The following is a 22,502-nucleotide window of genomic DNA, read 5'->3' on the forward strand; positions in this document are numbered from 1 at the left end:
CAAACTTGGAAATACATTTCTATGGATTTTATAACTGAACCCCCACCCCCCACACCCACTGGTAATACGGTCATTTTGGTGGTGGTGAATAGGTTTTCAAAGATGATACTTTTTATCGCCTTACTGTCTTTACCTAATGCCAAGACTTTAGCCCAGGTCTTTGTAGAGTTCCCTCTAATATTGTCTCGGGTAGAGGAACTCAGTTTATTGTCAAGTTTTGGAGAGCTTTTTGCTCTCTCTTAGGGAAAAGCTATCTCATTTTTTGGCATTCCACCCTCAGTCTTATGGGCAAACAGAATGGGTGAATCAGAATTTGGAGCAGTATTAACGTTGTTTTGCTTCTGCTAATCAAGAAGAGTGGTCCTCTTTCCTTCCTCTCGATGACTTTGTCATTAATAATCATCACCATGAATCTTCTGGGGTATCGCCTTTTTTTGTGTTTATGGTCAACATCCCCAATTCTGTATGTTTCAGGAGAAGCACTCGTCTAGGGTACCTGGGGAGCACTGATTTGTCTCATCATTATCATCTACATGGGGGGATGTTCAGCAGTATGTGTGATATCAGTTCTAAGTGTAAATGTGTGGCAATGTGGTTATCTACTGAAAACATTAAGCTTCAGGTACCTTCTTTAAAGTTAGGACCTTGATTTATTGATCCATACAAAGTTAAAGCTTTCATTAATCCTTTTGCTTTCCATCTGACAGTAGAGATGAGCGATCCTGATTGGCAAAGATCAGAAAAATGTTAAAATCGTACAATCTTTGGCCAGATTGGACCGGGATTGGACATCCGAGCATTTACCACAAAAGTCGATGATCTTGCCAAGGATTGGTAAATGATCGGATGGCAAAAACATCCTCTCCCTGCCCATCACAGCCATGTCAAGTATTGGCATGGCTGTGATTGGCCACTGTAAAAAAAAAAGGAAGCAAAAGAGTTAAAGCAGTACACACTGAGTCTCCCTGTGGCTGCAGCACTACTTCCGGGACCGATAGTTATCCCTCATGCATATTCACTGGTTTTCCCGCCCACCAGCATCTCTGATTGGCTGCAGTCAGACAGTGCCCTCACCCTCTCGGACAGTGTTATACTGCTGGTGTAAAATAAATAAATAAATTTAAAAATGCTGTGCAGTATCCCTATATATTGATACCAGCACAGATAAAGGCTTCGGCTACAGGCTGCAGCTGTGTATCTTGGCTGTGAATCAAAATAAGTGGGACCACATTTGGCTTTTTTTATTATTATTTAAATAGATAATTAAAAAACAGGATAGTACGGTCCCCTCCAATTTTGATACCCAGCCATGATAAAGTCCAACAGCTGGGGGCAGGTATTCTCAGACTGGGGAGTCTCATGCTTATTGGGCTGCCCCAGCCTAAAAACAGCAGCCTACAGCCACCCAGGATTGTCGCATCCATTAGATGTGACAATCCCAGCACTTTACTTGGCTCTAATAAACAGAAATCGGAGGCTTTATATGCAAACTCCACGTGAGTGAGCATCACTGTGCTCAGAAACGCTTGGTGCTTAGCACTATGTGAGCTGCTTGGAATGTTTGAATGGCTTGCACTAGGGGTAACAACAGCATGACTAGATGTAGTGTATAACAAAAAAAATGAAAAAGCCTGCCCACCCTCCTCCAGAATTGATCTGCTTATGGCTGACTACATGTGGGCGGAGACTCGAACTGACAATCAGCGCCTTCGAACAGGGCCCGGCTGGATCTCTAGTTACAATCTAACTATTTAACAGTATCAGGTGGATCTCTACCCGCACCAGTTAGCTGCACATGTCTGCTGATCAGATCACCTGGCATGTGCATGGAATTATGCGGGTTTGCCATATGAGCCCGCATTAAAGTGAGGAGGCGACCTGAGTCATAAAGGGGTTAAAAACAGAGATAAAAATCCGTGATCCCAATGTATTGTTACCCCTCTATAAATCACTTGTAAGGCCACATCTAGAATATGGGATCCAGTTTTTGGCTCCACATCTTTGAAAGGATATTCAGAAGTTAGTATCACGGGGGTGCTATGCAGGCCCTACACTCTCCCTGACCCTAGAGGTACCCTTGATGGTAGGGTGGTCCAGGTCTCCACCCTAGGCCCTGTCTCCTGTCTGGCCCTGTCCTAATACCCCCCATACCACCAAACCTGGGATGGGCAGGACACCAAGTAATTACCTCCCAAAAACACAGTTAAGGGGATGAAACTGAAACACACTCACACTGAAAATAACCACAGAGGAGAGACAAAACGACACCAGAGGGAAAGAACCAAAAGGGGTAGGAGAAATCCACACCAGGGCACTCTCAAATAGCGCAGACAACAATTCACTGGTCACCATACCACAAAAGAACTGCCTTGGACACCGGGATTTCGTTACTGAAAGCAGGAACTATCTTCGGCGATCTCCTACTACACTCCTCAGCCTTAAATAGGCAGACACCAGCTGGAAATGGTAATTAGCAGCCTGGCTCTCAGAAAAGTTGCACATTGCTCCAAAAAAATTAACTCCTTTACGGCTGGGAGCAGGGTAAAGCTATGTGCACACTGAGCGTTTTTCGTGGCGTTTTTGCGCAATTTTCGGGTGCGTTTTTGTGCGTATTTGGGCTCAAAACTGCATGACTTTGCTTCCCCAGCAAAGTCTATGACTTTTCATTTTTGCTGTCTGCACACAACTTTTTTTTCAGCTGCGTTTTTGAGCTTAAAGAAAAAATGGACATATCAGTTCTTTCCTGCGTTTTTGGCAAATGCATTGGAAAAAACACAGAAAAACGCAGTGATCAAAAACACAGCAAAAAGCAGCCAAACACGCACCGAAACGTTTTTGCGCGTTTTTGCTGCGGGTGCGTTTTTTGAGTTTTTGTGCATTTTTAGCGGCCAAAAACTCACAAAAATGCAGTGCCAAAAAAACGCTCAGTGCGCACATAGCCTAACAACTCAGCCGACGCTCAGTCAAGCTGAGCAGAGAGACCAAATTGCCTGTCGGACTCTGCAATGTGAGTAGAGTCCGACGCTGTCTGTGTGCAGAGACTGACAGCGAATGGCATTTAGAATCATTTCAAAGGCAGCAACTACATTATTGCAAAGAATGGAGGCCGCCCACATAATGAGAGTTCGGAAAGTTTGATTTGTTTAGTTTAGAAAATAGAAGTCTCCCAGGAGATCTCATTATTATATAGATATATATATATATATATATATATATATATATATATATATATTGTGAGGTAGCACGGTCGGCTGCGCAGCAGAAGACACGGGATCCAGGCATTAAGGCTCACAGCACACGGTTTTAATGTCCAAACAAAAGTCCACAACAATATACATGTGCCTCTCCAGCAGAGAGCTCAGGGAGTTCTGTTCACTCCCTCACACCTGGCACACCTGCCCTTGTTCCTGTTTCCATTTAACCCTTCCTTCAGCCTGTAGGGAAACAGCATTAACCCTAGAGTGGATTTACTTTCTATCATGGAGTGAGCACAACCGGGGCGAGACATACCGGCCGTCATAGATAACCCCGGTCACAGTCTCACATACCCCTCCCCTCAGTTCAAGCGTGCGGGGTTGAACTCCCGCCATCAAACACGGGCCGCGGGACAAGGCATCGGCGTTGCCCTGCAACCTACCGGCCCTATGTTCAACCGTAAACCGGAAGTTCTGCAGAGAAAGGAACCACCGGGTAACCCGGGCATTCCGTTCCTTGGCGGACCTCATCCAGACCAGTGGAGAGTGATCCGTCACCAAGCGAAACTGCCGTCCCAGCAGGTAATAGCGTAGGGACTCCAAGGCCCACTTGATCGCCAGGCACTCCTTCTCCACTACGCTACAATTCCGCTCGGGAGGGGTGAGCTTCCTACTTAAGAAGGTGACGGGGTGTTCCTCCCCCTGAACCACCTGAGACAACACTGCCCCCAGGCCGACCTCTGAGGCGTCAGTCTGTACAATGAACTCCTTCCGGAAATCAGGGTGTACGAGAACGGGCTGTCCGCACAGGACCCCCTTCAGGGCCCGGAAGGAGTCCTCGGCCTGCGGAGTCCAGCGCACCATGACGGACTTCTTGCCTTTGAGAAGGTCCGTCAAGGGGGCTGATAGTCCCGCAAAATCCTTTACAAACCTCCTGTAGTACCCCACGATACCCAGGAAGGCCCTAACCTGCTTCGTGGTCAGGGGTCTCGGCCACTTCTGGATCGCCTCAACCTTGTTAATTTGGGGCTTAATCACTCCTTGGCCTATCACGTAGCCCAAGTAGCGGGCTTCCGTGAGTCCCAACGCACATTTCTTGGGATTGGCTGTCAATCCGGCTGTTCGAAGCGCGTCCACCACCGCTTGTACCTGTTCCAAGTGGGTCTGCCAATCGGAGCTGTAAATAATGATGTCATCAAGGTACGCTGATGCATACGCCTGGTGGGGTTCCAGCACTAAGTCCATCAACCTCTGGAACGTGGCCGGAGCGCCATGTAACCCAAAAGGCAAGACAACATAGTGGAAGAGACCCTCCGGCGTAACAAAAGCGGTTTTCTCCTTGGCGGACTCCGTCAGTGGCACCTGCCAGTACCCCTTGGTCAGGTCGAGCGTGGTAAAATATCGCGCCTGTCCCAGCCTATCAATCAGCTCATCCTCCCGGGGCATGGGGTAGAGATCGAACTTGGATATTTCGTTCAATCTCCTAAAGTCATTGCAGAACCTTAAGGAGCCATCGGGTTTTGGTATTAGGACAATCGGACTAGCCCATTCACTCCGGGATTTTTCGATGACCCCCAGGCGTAACATTGTCTTTACTTCCTCCGATATGGCTTGTCGTCGAGCCTCCGGTACCCGGTATGACTTCAGGCGTACCTTCAGGTGGGGCTCGGTCACAATATCATGTCGTATCAGACTGGTCCTACCGGGCAGCTCGGAGAAGACATCGGGGTTCTGCTGAACCAACCGTCTGACCTCTCGCCTCTGAGTCTTGGTGAGGGCTTCTCCAATCCTTACTTCCGGTTCGTCCTCTCCGGAGTTCGCTGGAGCCGGAGGTGAACGACCCGAAGAGGAGGGAGATGGGGAAAAAACAGCCATCAGGCTTTCCCGTTCCTGCCAAGGTTTTAATAGGTTGACATGGTATATTTGTTCAGGTTTCCGCCTACCGGGCTGCAATACTTTATAGTTAACCACCCCGACTCTTTCCTTTATCTCGTAGGGGCCTTGCCACTGAGCCAGGAATTTACTCTCCGCCGTGGGGATTAATACCAACACCCGATCCCCGGGTTTAAAGGTCCGCACGGTGGCTTGTCTATTGTAGCGGCCGCTTTGCGCGGCCTGAGCCTCCTGTAAATGCTCCTTCACAATTGGCATGACCGCGCTTATGCGGTTCTGCATACCCAAAATGTGTTCAATCACACTTTTATGGGGGGTGGGCTCTTGCTCCCATGTTTCCTTTGCCAGGTCCAACAATCCCCGGGGATGTCGCCCGTATAACAATTCAAAAGGCGAAAACCCCGTGGATGCCTGTGGCACCTCACGGATGGCAAACATCAAATAGGGAAGCATCATATCCCAGTCTTTCCCGTCTTTTGAAATTACCCTTTTGAGCATGGTTTTCAGGGTTTTATTGAAACGCTCGACTAAACCGTCCGTTTGAGGATGATACATAGACGTACGCAACTGCTTGATCTGGAGTAGCCGGCATAGCTCTTTGGTCACTTTAGACATGGATGGGATCCCCTGATCCGTAAGGATCTCCTTGGGCAACCCCACCCGGCAGAACACAGCAAACAACTCCCGAGCTATAAGCTTTGCTGCAGTATGTCTGAGAGGTATCGCCTCGGGATACCGGGTGGCATAGTCAACGATCACTAGGATGTGTTGGTGCCCTCGAGCGGACTTTACGAGGGGCCCCACCAGATCCATCCCTATCCGTTCAAAAGGGACTTCTATAATGGGTAACGGTACCAACGGACTGCGAAAATGGGTTAGTGGTGCGGAAAGCTGACACTCCGGGCAGGTTTCGCAGAACCGTTTTACCTCCCCAAAGACTCCGGGCCAATAGAACCTTTGCAATATTCGCTCCTGCGTTTTCTTGACCCCTAGGTGGCCACTCATCAGGTGTTTATGAGCCAAGTCGAGGACCCGCCGACGATGCGGCTGGGGCACCACCAACTGCTCTACCCCCACGCCCCGTATTTCATCTACCCGGTAGAGTAAATCCTGCTTAAGAGCGAAATGGGGGTACCTTACCTGGGCACCGGGCAGCTGTGCCACCCCGTCAATTACTGTCACCCGACTCCGGGCATGTATTAATGTAGGGTCCTGGAGTTGGGCAGTCCCAAACGTATCCGGGGACGCCTCCAACTCCGGGATGGGTTCGACCATCTCAGCCTCTCCTGCCAATACCTCTAGGGGCGACCTATCGGGTTCACATTCTGTCCCTATCATGGGGACCCCTACGGCAGGTGTCCCGGATTCAGGATTGTAGGGCTCAGGTCCCGGACTGACCAATATCTGAGGAGACTTAGGGGGTCCCTTCCATAAAGTCCAAAAATAGGGCAGATCCCTTCCTAGGATCACGTCATAGGGAAGAGTGTTAAGAAGTCCCACCTCATGTTGCACCTGACCACAAGGTGCTGTGATGGTGACAATCCCTGTGGGATAGTCTCGGCGGTCCCCATGTATGCAAACCACCCCCACGGTACGTCCTGTGGCCTTTACTTTAGCCCTCAAGGTGGATCGCACAAGGGTCACTAAGCTTCCGGAATCCAACAATCCTGTAACCGGACATCCATTCACCTGTATTTGGCACAAGTGGGGCTCCGTCTCTGGGGAGACCAGGTCAGCGGTACACACCACCTGAGCATACATTGAACCCCGCCGGGTAACCCCACAATCCATGGGCTCCGTGGTGAGTGGACACTGGGCTTCCATATGTCCCACCCGCTGGCATCGCCAACATCTAATGGGGACGGAAACCCCCTTGACGGGTTGTCGTTTAGGGTACAGAACCTTCCGGACCTCAGGAATGGCGGCCGCGGCCTCAGACGGGACGGTAGGGGACTCCTGCACCGTTGTCAGCAGTGGGTCCTTGGCCCTAGGCTTGGAGGGGCCGGACCGACGGGCGGTACGCAAAGTCTCAGTGTCCCGTATCAAGTCCTGCGTAGCCACATGCCGCTCTACCAGGGACACTAATTGGTCCAGGGTACTCGGGTCACCCTGTCCTACCCACCGTTGAACGGTGACGGGTAAAGTGCGCACAAAACGATCCACTACTACCCTTTCCACCATTTGCGCCGGGCTCAGAGTGTCAGGCTGCAACCACTTTTTTACAAGATGCAACAAGTCATAGGCCTGGGAGCGTACGGGTTTGGCTTCCTCATAGAACCACTGATTTACCCGCTGAGCCCGTACATAGGTATTCACCCCCAACCGAGCCAGTATTTCGGCTTTCAGGGTCACATAGTCAATGGCGTCCTCGGTACAGAGGTCCAGGTACGCTTTTTGGGGTTCCCCCGTCAGATAGGGTGACAATACCTCAGCCCACTGGGGGGTCGGCAGCTTTTCCCGCTCGGCCACCCGCTCAAACACCGCCAGGAACGCTTCCACATCATCCCCCGGGGTCATCTTTTGCAACGCTTGTCTCACCGCTTTCCGGACGCTGCCGTCATCACCCAGTCCCGGGGTTGTTGCTGCCGGTCCAGCACGGATCGACTTGGCCAGGAGAACCATCTGTTCTTGATGTCTTTGTTCCTGCAATTGTAAGGCTTGCTGCTGACGTGCATTGGCCTGAACCAGCTGTTCTTGGTGCCTTTTGTCCTGCACTTGCAAGGATTGCTGCTGACGTTCCAACGCCCGGAGCAGGTGTGCATTGGTCTCTTGTTGCTGTGCATTAGCCTGATGTTGCTGTGCATTAGCCTGAGCCAGCTGCTGTAGTATGTCCTCCATGGCGTCGCCGGGTTTGGGCTGTAGTATAGCCGCTCGAATCCAGGACATGTGCTACTGGGTCACCAGGGATGGATGCTACACCTCACTGAGCTGGCATGCCCGCATTCTCCACCATATGTGAGGTAGCACGGTCGGCTGCGCAGCAGAAGACACGGGATCCAGGCATTAAGGCTCACAGCACACGGTTTTAATGTCCAAACAAAAGTCCACAACAATATACATGTGCCTCTCCAGCAGAGAGCTCAGGGAGTTCTGTTCACTCCCTCACACCCGGCACACCTGCCCTTGTTCCTGTTTCCATTTAACCCTTCCTTCAGCCTGTAAGGAAACAGCATTAACCCTAGAGTGGATTTACTTTCTATCATGGAGTGAGCACAACCGGGGCGAGACATACCGGCCGTCATAGATAACCCCGGTCACAGTCTCACAATATATACATGACTAGTCAATACAAAGGACTGGCACTGGACATATTCCTTCCAAAGACAATACTAATTCACTGCAGGTGGAAGAAAGGTGATTCCAGCAGTTGAATAGGAAAAGGGTTCTTTAGGGTAAGAACGCACTTTGCTTTTTACCTGCTTTTTCAACTGCAGCGTTTAATGCCAAAATGGATGTGTTCTGCTTTTCAAGCAAAGTCTATGGGAATTTGGTTTTCTAGACCGCACTATGCAGTTCAAACTGCAGCCTTTTTGTGGCAGAACTTTGGTCAAAAACAGCATTGCAGTGCAAAACCCAAATGGCAAAAACAATTGACATGTCGATGACCGGTCTCCAGGACTCCTCATTACGCGTATGTCGCGGGCGGAGGAGGGGACGCTGCGCTCTCCCACTGCTCGGGTCCGGCTGCCGCTGCTGCTGCTGCTAGTGGTCGGTGGTGGCTCGAGCGGTGGGCCGGATCCCGGGGACTCGAGCGGCGCTCCTCGCCCGTGAGTGAAAAGGGGATGATTGGTTGTGGGGGTTTTGATTACGGATATTGTCCGTGACGCCACCCACGGTTGTGGTGATTTTGGTAACACCACCGCTGCTCTGGACGGGGATCCCGGGAGCGGTGACTGGGAGCAGCTTGGTTGTTAGTTCTCCCCTCCGTGGGTAGGGGGTTGGTTGTCCCGGTGATGGGGTAGGGATGGATGGCAGGCAGGTTACGGGGCCTGGAGAGGTGCAGGGTCGCGGGGGCAGCGCTGTGCCGCACGGCACGGGGGTACTCACTCAGCCCAATGATGAAGACACAGTTCTCGGTAAAACACACGGCTGGATGGACGGGTCCCACAGACGGCTGCGGTGTTGTTGCTCCCGGCAGGTTGGTGGCAACTGCCTTTCCCTGCACCTACGATGTTTGTACGGTTCCAACCGGTAACCCGCTCCCCGGCTTGGATATGGGCCGGAGTAGCCCCTTTTTGCCCGCAGGCGCTGGCCCTGAGAAACGGTTGCCTTGGCGGTGTCTCTCTCACTCGGTTGGACTGTTGCCTTCTGTCGGGACTTGACTGTTTGGAAACCCAGGAGGTCCCCTTCACTAACGGATTCGGCAAATTCACGGCGACTCCTAGCCTTGCCGGGGTCCGAAAAGCCCCTGCCAGATGGTGCTGTGTCTCGTGGCTCTCCTGAGGCAAGGACTGAGGCAGTCTCCCATTCCTTGCCTGCCACGAGCGCTCCTGTTCAGCAGCGCCGAAGGTCTGCCAGACTGCGCAGTGTGCAAGAGATACCTTCTCAGAGAGGCAGCAGAAGGGCGACACCTAGTGGTTCTCCTGTTACAAGGAGTGAAGCGGTCTCCCATTCCTGGCCTGCCGCAGGCCCTCCTGCTCAGCGGCCCCGAAGGTCTGCGAGGTTGCGCAATGTGCAGAGGTTTACTGCTCAGGGAAGCAGTGAGACTCCCGTTATCTCTGCACATTGTGAGACCGAGGATCCCGCCTCTATTTCCCAGAGGCAGGAGGGTGAGCATGTGCTATGCGTGGTGGGTTCTGATTCGCCCACTGACGTCACACGGCTTGATGACAAGGCAGGTGACGTGGTGAATCCTGACTGGCCAGGCTGGGACGTCGTGGACCCTGATTGGGTCAAGTCCGTCATCTCCGCCTCGCGCCCGCCCTTGGGTGGAACGACACCTCCTTAAAAGCTCCTCCTGCCATCATGGCGGCGCGCGACCGTCCTTCTATGTTTGGATGTCTGGCAGCGTGCTGCCCCGCCACTGCTCAGGCATTACTGTCTTCTGTGGGCTTGGCCCTTGCTGCTTAGGCAGTACCTCGTTTGCAGGCCGTGTTCCTGCCTTGCTGCTCCGGCAGTATCCCCTTCAACAGGCCGTGTTCCTGTCCCAGGCGAGCTCCTCAAGCCTCCACCGGACTCACCTGGTTATTGAAAGCACACGTGCGTGGGCACCTCTGTGCTACCCTCGTGCCATATTCTCGTGACTTCCACTGGCACACGTGCGTGGGCACCTCTGTGTTTCCCCGTGCAACAGGTACACCGAGCCGTGAGATCCCTGCCATACAACCCTCACGGGTTAGGGCAGATCGGTGTACATAGATCGTCTGTGACATTCCAGACGATCGCTAGCAGCAACCCGCTCACTCTTCACCCACCATAGCGGCGGTCCCTTACACCGCACAGTAGACCTTGACCGGCGGAAGCTGTCCATTTCCCATCTTGGCACGCTTCCCCGGGTCCCCCTCGTAACATTACGGTCGCGCCAAAGGTCTGGCTATGGCTGAAGAGCAGCAGCAGTTGCTGCGTTATGTGCAGCAGTTGGAGTCACGATTGGCAGCAGTGGAGCAGTCTTCCTCCGATAAGACTACTCTGACGACAGTCGCCACCCAGGCGGCTACCCAGGCTGTACTATTGGGCGGAAGGTCTCCTCGCCTTGCGCTTCCAGAGCGCTTTAGCGGCAACAGCTCTGAGTGCCGTGGTTTTATAAACCAGGTTACCACCTACTTAGAGCTGTCCGCGACTCTTTACGCTACCGAAAAGGCGAAGGTAGCTTTCGCCCAGTCCCTGCTCACAGGGAGAGCGCTGAAGTGGTCCACGCCGTTGTGGGAGCGCAGAGATCGTGTGGTGAATAACTTAGCAGCTTATCTTGGGGCCATGAGAATGGTGTTCCTCGGGCCTCAAGTCACCCACGATTCCGCGCTGCGCCTCTTACGACTTCGGCAAGGGTCCGCTTCAGTCGGGGACTTTGCTGTACACTTTAGGACACTTGCCGCAGAGCTGGACTGGCCGGATAAGGTCCTTGTCCCTGTGTTTTGGGAAAGCCTGGCAGGGTTTGTCAAAGACGCACTGGCCACACGTGAGGTGCCTGCCACTTTAGAGTCCTTGATTCAGGTTGCCTCTCGCATAGACATCCGCCAGGCGGAGCGAAGGCTCGAGGCCTCTTCAGCACCCACGTCTTCTCGGCCTAAAAAGCGTCTGACTCCCGTCTTCCATCAGACAGGTCTCCCAGCCAGCCCTGTAGCCGACTCCGTGGAGTCAATGGAGGTGTCCAAGGTGGTCTCCTCTGCCCCAGGTTCTCGGTCTTGTGTCATCTGCTTTTCCTGTGGGCAGAGGGGACACATAGCTACCCGATGTCCCAAACCGTCGGGAAGAAGACAGCGTCTAGTTTCTATCAGAGGGGGGACTCTAGACACTACCTCTCCCTCTAGGTTGACTATCAGCGCCCAGTTGCAGTTCGGCACTACTCTCTTCTCTGCCCTGGCTTGCTTGGACTCAGGCGCTGAAGGCAATTTCATCTCGACCTCCCTGGCAACCCGATACTCAGTTCCCCTGGTTCTGTTGCCCAAGCCACTCAGGGTCCGGGTAGTCGACGGGTCCATACTACTCGATCCTATCACCCAGATCACTATCCCTCTCAGGATGGATGTACCACTGGGACACCGTGAGCAGGTGTCCTTCCTGGTGCTTCCAGGGGGGACGGATGAGATCCTACTGGGCCTTCCCTGGTTGAGACAGCATGCTCCTATACTCAACTGGGCAACAGGGGAGATCTCATCCTGGGCAGGATCCTGTAGAGAGCACCTCGTGACTACCGAACCACTCGCTACCATTAGGTCGGTTGGGTCCTCAGAGAATACAGGGGGGCCGGGTTTACCGACACCATATGAGGCCTACAGGGATGTCTTTTCCAAAAGGGCCGCAGATACTCTTCCTCCTCACCGGCCATATGATTGCCGAATAGACCTGAAGCCAGGCTCCGAGCCCCCTAGGGGCAGAGTGTATCCACTCTCTGCTCCAGAGACGGAGGCTATGTCCAAATATATTCAGGACAGCCTGGCGAAGGGGTTCATTTGCAAGTCTATTTCTCCGGCTGGTGCAGGGTTCTTTTTTGTGCAGAAGAAGGAAGGGGATCTGCGCCCCTGTATCGATTACAGGGGATTAAATGCAATCACGATCAAGAACAAATACCCTTTGCCCCTCATTACTGAGCTATTTGATCGATTCCGCGGGGCAAAGGTCTTCACAAAGCTGGATCTACGCGGGGCATATAATCTAGTGCGAGTCCGAAAGGGCGATGAGTGGAAGACCGCCTTTAACACCAGGGACGGTCACTACGAGTATCTAGTAATGCCCTTCGGACTCTGCAATGCCCCCGCCGTATTTCAAGACTTTGTGAATGACATTTTCCGGGATTTGTATCTTTCCGTGGTTGCATACCTGGATGACATTCTTATCTTCTCCCCCGATCTTACCACCCATCGGAGGGATGTCATCCGAGTACTTAAGAGGCTCCGCACCCATTCGCTATATGCTAAGCTGGAAAAGTGCGTTTTTGAACGGGAATCCTTGCCGTTCCTGGGGTACATCGTGTCCAGTCAGGGGTTAGCAATGGATCCGGGGAAGTTGGAGACAGTGATGAACTGGCCTGAGCCCCGCTCGCTGAAGGCGATCCAGCGATTCTTGGGGTTTATCAATTATTATCGCCAGTTCATTCCCAACTTCTCGACGGTGGCAGCACCCATCATTGCCCTTACCCGCAAGGGCGCTAATCCCAAAGCATGGACACGAGAAACGGTAGAGGCATTTCACACTCTCAAAACTCACTTCTCCAGAGCTCCCATCCTTCATCGTCCAGACATCTCCAAACCCTTCCTATTGGAGGTAGACGCCTCTTCGGTCGGTGCAGGTGCAGTCCTGTACCAGAAAAACGAACAAGGAAGGAAGCATCCTTGTTTCTTTTTCTCCAAGACCTTTTCTCCGGCCGAGAGGAACTACTCCATAGGGGATAGGGAGTTACTGGCGATGAAACTAGCATTCCAGGAATGGCGGCATCTCCTGGAGGGTGCGAAGCATCCATTTGAGGTATTTTCTGACCACAAAAACCTCACATACCTCCAGACAGCACAACGCCTGAACCCAAGGCAGGCCCGTTGGTCTTTATTCTTCTCCCGGTTCCGCTTTATTATCCGCCACCTGGCCGGTGAGAAGAACGTACGGGCCGATGCCTTGTCACGTTGTATGGTTGTGTTGGAGGAGGACGAGGAGGAGCCTCGTCTTATACTACCCCCGGACAGCTTGAGGATGGTCACTCCCACTTCTTTGGACCAGGTGCCACCTGGCAAAACCCTCGTTCCCCCTGAACTACGGAACGAGGTGCTATCGTGGGCCCATGCCTCCAAGGTCGGGGGTCACTTCGGGGTCAAAAGGACCAGAGACCTGGTGACCAGGCATTATTGGTGGCCAAGACTACCCCAGGACATACAGGAATATGTGGGAGCCTGTATGTCGTGTGCTCGGAATAAGCCATCCCGTCAGAGACCGGCAGGTCTTCTTCACCCACTGCCAGTGCCGGATCGTCCCTGGGAAGTGGTAGGGATGGACTTCCTGAGAGATCTGCCCAAGTCAGCAGGGCACAGGGTCGTATGGGTCATCACGGACCACTTCTCTAAAATGGTCCACTTGGTGCCTCTCCCACGACTCCTGACGTCACGTGATCTCGCCACCTTGTTCATTCGGCATGTATTTAGGTTGCATGGCATGCCTGACAAGGTGGTGAGCGACCGAGGTCCCCAGTTCGCGTCTCGCTTCTGGAGAGAGCTCTGTAAGCTCCTGCAGATAGAGCTGAACATCTCCTCCGCATACCATCCCGAGACCAATGGACTAGTGGAGAGGACTAATCAGACCTTGGTAACTTACCTCCGCCATTTTATCTCCGCGCACCACGACAACTGGGCTAACCTCCTTCCTTGGGCCGAATTTGCCATTAACAATTCGGTCCATGAATCCTCTGGCCAGACTCCGTTCCTACTCAATAACGGACAACATCCCAGAATCCCGGTTCCGATGCCCATTACGTCACCCGATACTAGAGTGGAGGATTGGGCGACCAAGGCCCGGGAGATCTGGGATGACACCCAAGAGGCTCTTAAGAGGGCTAAAGACCGGATGGTGACAACGGCTGATGTTTGCCGTCGCCCTGCACCATCCTTCGCCCCTGGTGACCTAGTATGGCTGTCCTCTAAGAATGTTAACCTACGGGTACAGGCAGCCAAATTCGCCCCTAGGTATCTGGGTCCGTTTAAAGTACTACAGCAGGTAAACCCGGTGGCATACCGACTCCAGCTCCCTCCACGCTGGGCTATAGCAAACACCTTTCACGTGTCCCTCCTGAAACCCGTACGACTTAATAAATTCTCGGGGTCCCTGCCGGCTCAAACCGACTCCCCGTCCGACGACCCTGAGGTGGCAAAACTTGTGGAGACAAAAGTCATACAGGGCAAGAGGTACTACCTCGTGGAGTGGGCCGGTCGTGGTCCGGAGCATAGATCCTGGGAGTTGGAGGATCATATCCGCGCCCCGGGGTTGATAGCGGCCTTCGAGCACAGACAAGGGGGGGGCCTAGACTGGGGGGTAATGTTACATCTCGTGGCTCTCCTGAGGCAAGGACTGAGGCAGTCTCCCATTCCTTGCCTGCCACGAGCGCTCCTGCTCAGCAGCGCCGAAGGTCTGCCAGACTGCGCAGTGTGCAGGAGATACCTTCTCAGAGAGGCAGCAGAAGGGCGACACCTAGTGGTTCTCCTGTTACAAGGACTGAAGTGGTCTCCCATTCCTGGCCTGCCGCAGGCCCTCCTGCTCAGCAGCCCCGAAGGTCTGCGAGGTTGCGCAATGTGCAGAGGTTTACTGCTCAGGGAAGCAGTGAGACTCCCGTTATCTCTGCACATTGTGAGACCGAGGATCCCGCCTCTATTTCCCAGAGGCAGGAGGGTGAGCATGTGCTATGCGTGGTGGGTTCTGATTCGCCCACTGACGTCACACGGCTTGATGACAAGGCAGGTGACGTGGTGAATCCTGACTGGCCAGGCTGGGACGTCGTGGACCCTGATTGGGTCAAGTCCGTCATCTCCGCCTCGCGCCCGCCCTTGGGTGGAACGACACCTCCTTAAAAGCTCCTCCTGCCATCATGGCGGCGCGCGACCGTCCTTCTATGTTTGGATGTCTGGCAGCGTGCTGCCACGCCACTGCTCAGGCATTACTGTCTTCTGTGGGCTTGGCCCTTGCTGCTTAGGCAGTACCTCGTTTGCAGGCCGTGTTCCTGCCTTGCTGCTCCGGCAGTATCCCCTTCAACAGGCCGTGTTCCTGTCCCAGGTGAGCTCCTCAAGCCTCCACCGGACTCACCTGGTTATTGAAAGCACACGTGCGTGGGCACCTCTGTGCTACCCTCGTGCCATATTCTCGTGACTTCCACTGGCACACGTGCGTGGGCACCTCTGTGCTTCCCCGTGCAACAGGTACACCGAGCCGTGAGATCCCTGCCATACAACCCTCACGGGTTAGGGCAGATCGGTGTACATAGATCGTCTGTGACATTCCAGACGATCGCTAGCAGCAACCCGCTCACTCTTCACCCACCATAGCGGTGGTCCCTTACACCGCACAGTGGACCTTGACCGGCGGAAGCTGTCCATTTCCCATCTTGGCACGCTTCCCCGGGTCCCCCTCGTAACAGTGCTGGCTCCTCTTTGTGTACCGGTCCGGTACCGCCAGGCCACCGGCCGTCCACGGTCCTCACGGTAGACTTCAATCGGCCACTCCTGCAGACGGTCACGTCCGTCTGCCAACCTTGCTGATCTGTCCGGGCCACACACCAGGACACACTTCGGGCTGCTTATCTGTCACTTTTCTCCTCTCTCAACACTTTTCCTCCTTCCACTTTTGCTGTCAAAACTAGACTGCCTGGTTTTCCCGCCTCCAGGACTGTGAACTCCTTGGTGAGCGGGACCAACCGCCTGGCCCACCCCCTGGTGTGAACATCAGCCCCTGGAGGAAGGCAACAAGGGTTTTATGTACTGGCTTTAGTGTGCCTGCTGGGAGTGTGGGGTTTTTTTGTTGTTGTGCTCTGTGGCCCCTGGCTTGTCCAGGGCGCCACATTCCCCCTTAGTTAAATGCAGACTGTCCGCGGGCTGCCCGTCCATCACCGGTTTTATTTTCACCAACTGAAAAAGATAGAAAACGGTAACAGACATACAATTATAATAACTTCTTCCCACATCGGGAGGTACTCTTACTTAAACGTTACGGTTGCAAATGGTTACGGCTTCCGCTCTCTCCCACCCAAGCAACCTGGCCCTGATGCTGCCCCTAAGCAAACAGGCAGCACCCCTTGACCCCAGTCCAGCACAAGTTGCCCGAGCGGGTTCTGTCCTTTTCAGGGGACCCACGTCCATGGGGAACCCCTGAAACCCCCAGAGGATTGCCACCGGTTCCGGTGGTGGCTGGGCCCCAGCCTGCTCCACTGCGGGCCCTTCCTCCAATCTGCCTCTCCGGAGGCGGTTACGGTGGAAGCCACAACAAAACATTTTTATTTACATGCAACAAGTTTGTGGTTGCCTTGCAAGTTCTCGGACCTGTTCATAAAGAGTTCTTTATGCAACTTTTTTGAACGGTCCCCACGGGGACAACGGTGCCGGCAACAACCGGTTTCAATCAGCAGTAAATCAGATGGCAATCAGGTGACTTCATCGGTAGATTATCCTTATCATTTTCCAAAACTTTAAATGGTGAACAGCACTCTGAAGGTCCCAACGGGGACAACTTTTAGGCGGAGGACCGCCGACTTTTACTGCTCAACAGTCCATTCTCAATCGCGGGGCTCTAGTGCCACCTTCACATGGTGCACCGCTGTTGACCCCGATGGTAGCTCACTGCGGGTGATCTTCCTCCATATTCATGCGGGTATGCACATCCGCTCTACACCCCTCTCGGGCATCGATCTCCCTGCGCAGCTGCCGTTGCCGCAGCTCCCAGTATGGAGCACTTTCTGCTTGCTCCGGTTCAGCGTGTGCGGGGGACGGACCCAGCCAGAGTCCCTCCGTGTCGGCTACAACCGGCACCTTCAGTAATGAGGGACCCCGCTGTGACATGGCCTGCTCTGCCTCCTGGCAGCTACATCCCCGCCATGCCTCCGGTGCATCTTTGCTGATGGCCTCAGCCTTCGGCTTCTTCCATGGAAGCGGATCAGGGCGGTCACGAGCTTCTGCTGCAGGTCGGTCTGCCGGGGCGGATTGGCAGGGTACTGCTACCGGTGGTGGTGGTAGCGGGCCTAGTGGCGGGGCAGCAGCAGCCAACACGGGTAGCGGGGGAGGTAGCAGGGTGAGCGGGTATGGACCGGGTCCCTCAGCCGCGATGACCGACCCACTTGGGGTACAGGGGTGTGGGTCACTTACCCTCCCTTCCAAGACTCCCTCCACCTCGCGTCTCCGTATGGCCGCCACCACTCCCGCCATGTCGGCCTCCCACTCCTCCAGGAGGAGCTGCATGAGGACCTGCAGACGGCTGCTTAGCTGGACGGTCCGGACTTCCACCCATGCTGCGGTGCCAGGCACGGGGACCACGGTGTTGTCGGTCGGACTCAGCATCCTTAGCAGCGGCCTCTTCCAGGAACCAGTAAATGGCCGCAGGGTCCTGGCGTCCCTGCTTCCATAGCCACGCTCACATGCGGCCAGCCGCCATTTCGTCCCCCTCAGTTTCTTTCCGGCTCCTCCTCTATCGGGGCGGGGTTTAGGCCTTCACGTCTCCACTACTCGAGGAGACGCTCGAGCGGGAACTCTTCACGCCCAAAATGGCGGCTTTTCAAATTTTCCGGCCGGAGACCTCCAATGGTCACACAAGGCGCACTTCCACCAATCGGTAGAATGGTAGGATCCTGTTCGTGACGCCAAGTTGTCGCGGGCGGAGGAGGGGACGCTGCGCTCTCCCACTGCTCGGGTCCGGCTGCCGCTGCTGCTGCGGCTGCTGTTGCTGCTCGGTGGTGGCTCGAGCGGTGGGCCGGATCCCGGGGACTCGAGCGGCGCTCCTCGCCCGTGAGTGAAAAGGGGATGATTGGTTGTAGGGGTTTTGATTATGGATATTGTCCGTGACGCCACCCACGGTTGTGGTGATTTTGGTAACACCACCGCTGCTCTGGACGGGGATCCTGGGAGCGGTGACTGGGAGCAGCTTGGTTGTTAGTTCTTCCCTCCGTGGGTAGGGGGTTGGTTGTCCCGGGGCCCGGTGATGGGGTAGGGATGGATGGATGGCAGGCAGGTTACGGGGCCTGGAGAGGTGCAGGGTCGCGGGGGCAGCGCTGTGCCGCACGGCACGGTGGTACTCACTCAGCCCAATGATGAAGACACAGTTCTCGGTAAAACACACGGCTGGATGGACGGGTCCCACAGACGGCTGCGGTGTTGTTGCTCCCGGCAGGTTGGTGGCAACTGCCTTTCCCTGCACCTACGATGTTTGTACGGTTCCAATGGGTTCCCACCGGTAACCCGCTCCCCGGCTTGGATATGGGCCGGAGGAGCCCCTTTTTGCCCGCAGGCGCTGGCCCTGAGAAACGGTTGCCTTGGTGGTGGCGGTGTCTCTCTCACTCGGTTGGACTGTTGCCTTCTGTCGGGACTTGACTGTTTGGAAACCCAGGAGGTCCCCTTCATTAACGGATTCGGCAAATTCACAGCGACTCCTAGCCTTGCCGGGGTCCGAAAAGCCCCTGCCAGATGGTGCTGGCTCCTCTTTGTGTACCGGTCCGGTACCGCCAGGCCACCGCCCGTCCACGGTCCTCACGGTAGACTCCAATCGGCCACTCCTGCAGACGGTCACCACCGTCTGCCAACCTTGCTGATCTGTCCGGGCCACACACCCGGACCAACTTCAGGCTGGTTAGCTGTCACTTTTCTCCTCTCTCAACACTTTTTCTCCTTCCACTTTTGCTGTCAAAACTAGACTGCCTGGATTTCCCGCCTCCAGGACTGTGAACTCCTCGGTGGGCGGGACCAACCAACTGGCCCACCCCCTGGTGTGAACATCAGCCCCTGGAGGAAGGCAACAAGGGTTTTATGTACTGGCTTTGGTGTGCCTGCTGGGAGTGTGGGGTGTGTTGGTGTTGTGCTCTGTGGCCCCTGGCTTGTCCAGGGCGCCACACGTACAAAAAGGGTACATTCCTGAGGTATTTTGGGTGCCAATTTAAGGTCAGTACATGCACACACTTTTTATCCGTCCCCCGACGAAGCATACCTGAACGCGAAACACGTGTTGGAACGCCGGTCCCCCGTGTCTATCCCGGTGTTTAGTGATCTGAGTAGGTGAGTAGTGCTGCCTTTTACTATACGGCGCATGGAAGGTTTTTTCACTGCATGTGGATTCCTTTTCATTATGCTATGATGCAGCTCTGCTTATGGCCTTGGGCAATTGCCTATAATAATCTCTCTATGATCACGGCTGAGGAATAATCTTCCCTTTCCACTCTCCGGGAAACGTGGGGTTCTTTCCCCTTCAGCACCTTTCCCTCTGGTCCTTATGTATATTTATGCATTTTTGTACCCAACAGCACTTTAATAAAATATTTAATATCTTTCTAAACTTTGGCTTGTATGGGCTCTTTTTATTAAGCAAATCTAAAAACTCGGTCTATTCTGTTCTCATTCTTCTTATGATTAGAACATGTAAAACTCACAAGGCTGCGGACGTGAAGCGATGCCTCATGGAGACCTTCCTACAAGTCATTGGGTATGGTGGCTGTGTGGAGTGGCCTCCGCTCACCTGACCTGACCCCATTGGACTTCTTTCTGTGAGGTCACATCAAACAGCAGGTGTATGCGACCCTTCCACCAACATTGCAGGACCTACGACCACGTATCACAGATGCTTGTGCAAACGTGTCCCCTACCATATTGCACAACGTGCAGCAAGATACAGTATGCTGTGCAGAGCCCAGATGTGCATTGCAGCTGACGGGGGCCACTTTGAGCATCAAAGTTAAATGAGCGCCATATGCGTGACCAACATTCAATGTTATGTGTGGGTCATGGGTTTCATATCATAGCATTTCTGTATGCAAGGTGTCGAATCATATTGAATTGATGATGCCCTACAACTCTGTAATTCACTATTTTTCTCTATCTCGTTCTGTTTTCGGGATAAAAATGCTAACTCCGTTGTTTTCCACCAGGTGGCACTATAGGTGGTTTCATTACGTAGCGTATGGCTACTTTACTATACCTAGACACCACTTCTATGCCTATAGCTGGTGCCATTCTCAAGTTAATGGCGGTGGACAGGATATGGGTGGACACACTGTAGATAATTAAGTGACAAAAAATGTATAATCGGTGGAGGAAGGTTGAACTTGTTGGATCTAGGTCTTTTTTAAACCTTGGACAGCACTTCTTTAAAGGTCTAATCTTAAATAAAGGCAACTTTAGTAAATTCATGAAAAACGTGAAAGTACCATAACAATTACTGAGTGATTCAAGATTTTTCTTCTTGCCATCACTTTTAAACGAAGAAGAACATTCATACATAATATTATTGAATAGATTCTTACCGTGGGTCTCTTCCACTCTATCGGCACTGCTGGATTTTTGTCTGTACCCTTTACTATTTCTGATTCTGGTCCCAGCCCGGCCTTTTCTTTTCCTAGGGACGACTGATCAGCTTTAAATTCTTCATCTACAAATGGTTTTTTAGATGCCAGGCACTCTGCCTTCAGCTTCTCATAGTCCTGACCCAAAAATTTTATTGGGTTCTTGAAGGAGCCAAGACCCGCAGCCTTGGCCCTGTCTTGGGCGATCTTAGCGGCAACTCCGGACATAATGTAAAGATCTCTGTAATGTAGCAAGTGGTTACAGAGAATGAACAGAGAGGTATTTATACACCGTTATATACCAAAGAAAACCCTGAGGATATGAATGACATAGCATCTAAGGTATTCGTGACCTGAACATATGACTGACAAGGATAAAGCAGTAAAGTAAATAAACCTTTGGGGCAATTCTAAACAGCTGAGAACCTGACATTAATTCTATGCAACGACTTCTCAGGAAAAATGAATCGTAAAGAAACCTGTCATGTTGAAGATGGTATCTGATTTTCTGTCAGGACTACATAGAACAAGAATACCTGATCAGATTGATCTACATTTTTGTAGATCAGTAAAACTTGCATTGTAGTCATTGAAATCCATAGTGTTTGTATACATTTGTGCAAATAGTAACTATTCGTGTTGGGATTATGTTTAGCAAATGTGACGCCCCTGGACTATCAGGTCGTCACAGGGTACCGCACAAGCTGCCCTTCCGTGCAGTATTCAAATCCCTCATGGTTCTGGGTCCCCATCCTACAGTGTTGCCTCCAACAGCAAATCAAATCCTAGAAACACACTGCACCACACCCACTAGGCACACCAGTGGACGGCTTGAGAGGAATAGAGTCGCCCACCTAGGGGTCAGGGAGGGGAGGTGAGGAGCGAAAGAGAGCATAGTGTAGAAAGAGAAGTGAAGGAGAGTGGTTGGGAACAGTGGCTCCAAGGAGAAGCTGTCTAGGTTGCAGATGGTGGTCCGGACCTAGAGGAGTCGGACCCCCGGTCGCAGGGGATTGAGGCTAGGTGCCTGGACCTGTCAAGAAGGACGGTCAGCAGCCTTGTCCTATCACCGGTCCGTGACCGAAGACACGGCGGGGTACAAGGACCCTAGGTCAGGGAGAAGCTTCATGAAACCCGGCAATTAACCTGAGGAGAATGGAGCCTTTATGATCTGTTCCCACCTGCTCCAGAATTGGGGCACTAGCGCAACGAGGGGGATAGGGCCTTCCACACAAGCAGTCCAAGAAAATCCTAAGCGTGAGCCCAGAGAGCAGGCTCCCACACTTAGCCACAGTGGGGAGTGGAGCCCGGCAAGTTTCATACTACTGGGCCACTACTTTGAAGTTAAACTTTGTGCCAATGTCGCGGGCGGAGGAGGGGACGCTGCGCTCTCCCACTGCTCGGGTCTGGCTGCTGCTGGTGCTGCTGCTCGATGATGGCTCGAGCGGTGGGCCGGATCCCGGGGACTCGAGCGGCGTTCCTTGCCCGTGAGTAAAAAGGGGATTTTGATTGTGGGGGTTTTGGTTATTGTCCGTGATGCCACCCACGGTTGTGGTGATATTGGTGACACCACCGCTGCTCTAGACAGGGATCCCGGGAGCGGTGACAGGGAGCAGCTTGGTTGTTATTCCTCCCCTCCGTGGGTAGGGGGTTAGTTGTCCCGGGGCCCGGTGATGGGGTAGGGATGGATGGCAGGCAGGTTACGGGGCCTGGAGAGGTGCAGGGTCGCGGGGGCAGCGCTGTGCCGCACGGCACGGTGG

At 53.4% G+C, this 22,502-nt stretch overlaps 1 protein-coding gene across 1 annotated transcript in view; it reads right to left on the minus strand.

Moving 5' to 3' along the window:
• Positions 1-20,973, minus strand: part of LOC142294905 (calpain-8-like) — a 100,214-nt gene extending 79,241 nt beyond the window's left edge. The window contains exon 1 of the mRNA XM_075337968.1: positions 20,707-20,973. Coding sequence (XP_075194083.1) covers positions 20,707-20,973 — 267 coding nt within the window. The remainder of the gene's footprint in view (positions 1-20,706) is intronic.
• Positions 20,974-22,502: the final 1,529 nt, after the last annotated feature.

Source organism: Anomaloglossus baeobatrachus, chromosome 3, assembly GCF_048569485.1.
Source record: "Anomaloglossus baeobatrachus isolate aAnoBae1 chromosome 3, aAnoBae1.hap1, whole genome shotgun sequence".
NCBI classification, from domain to species: Eukaryota; Metazoa; Chordata; class Amphibia; order Anura; family Aromobatidae; genus Anomaloglossus; species Anomaloglossus baeobatrachus.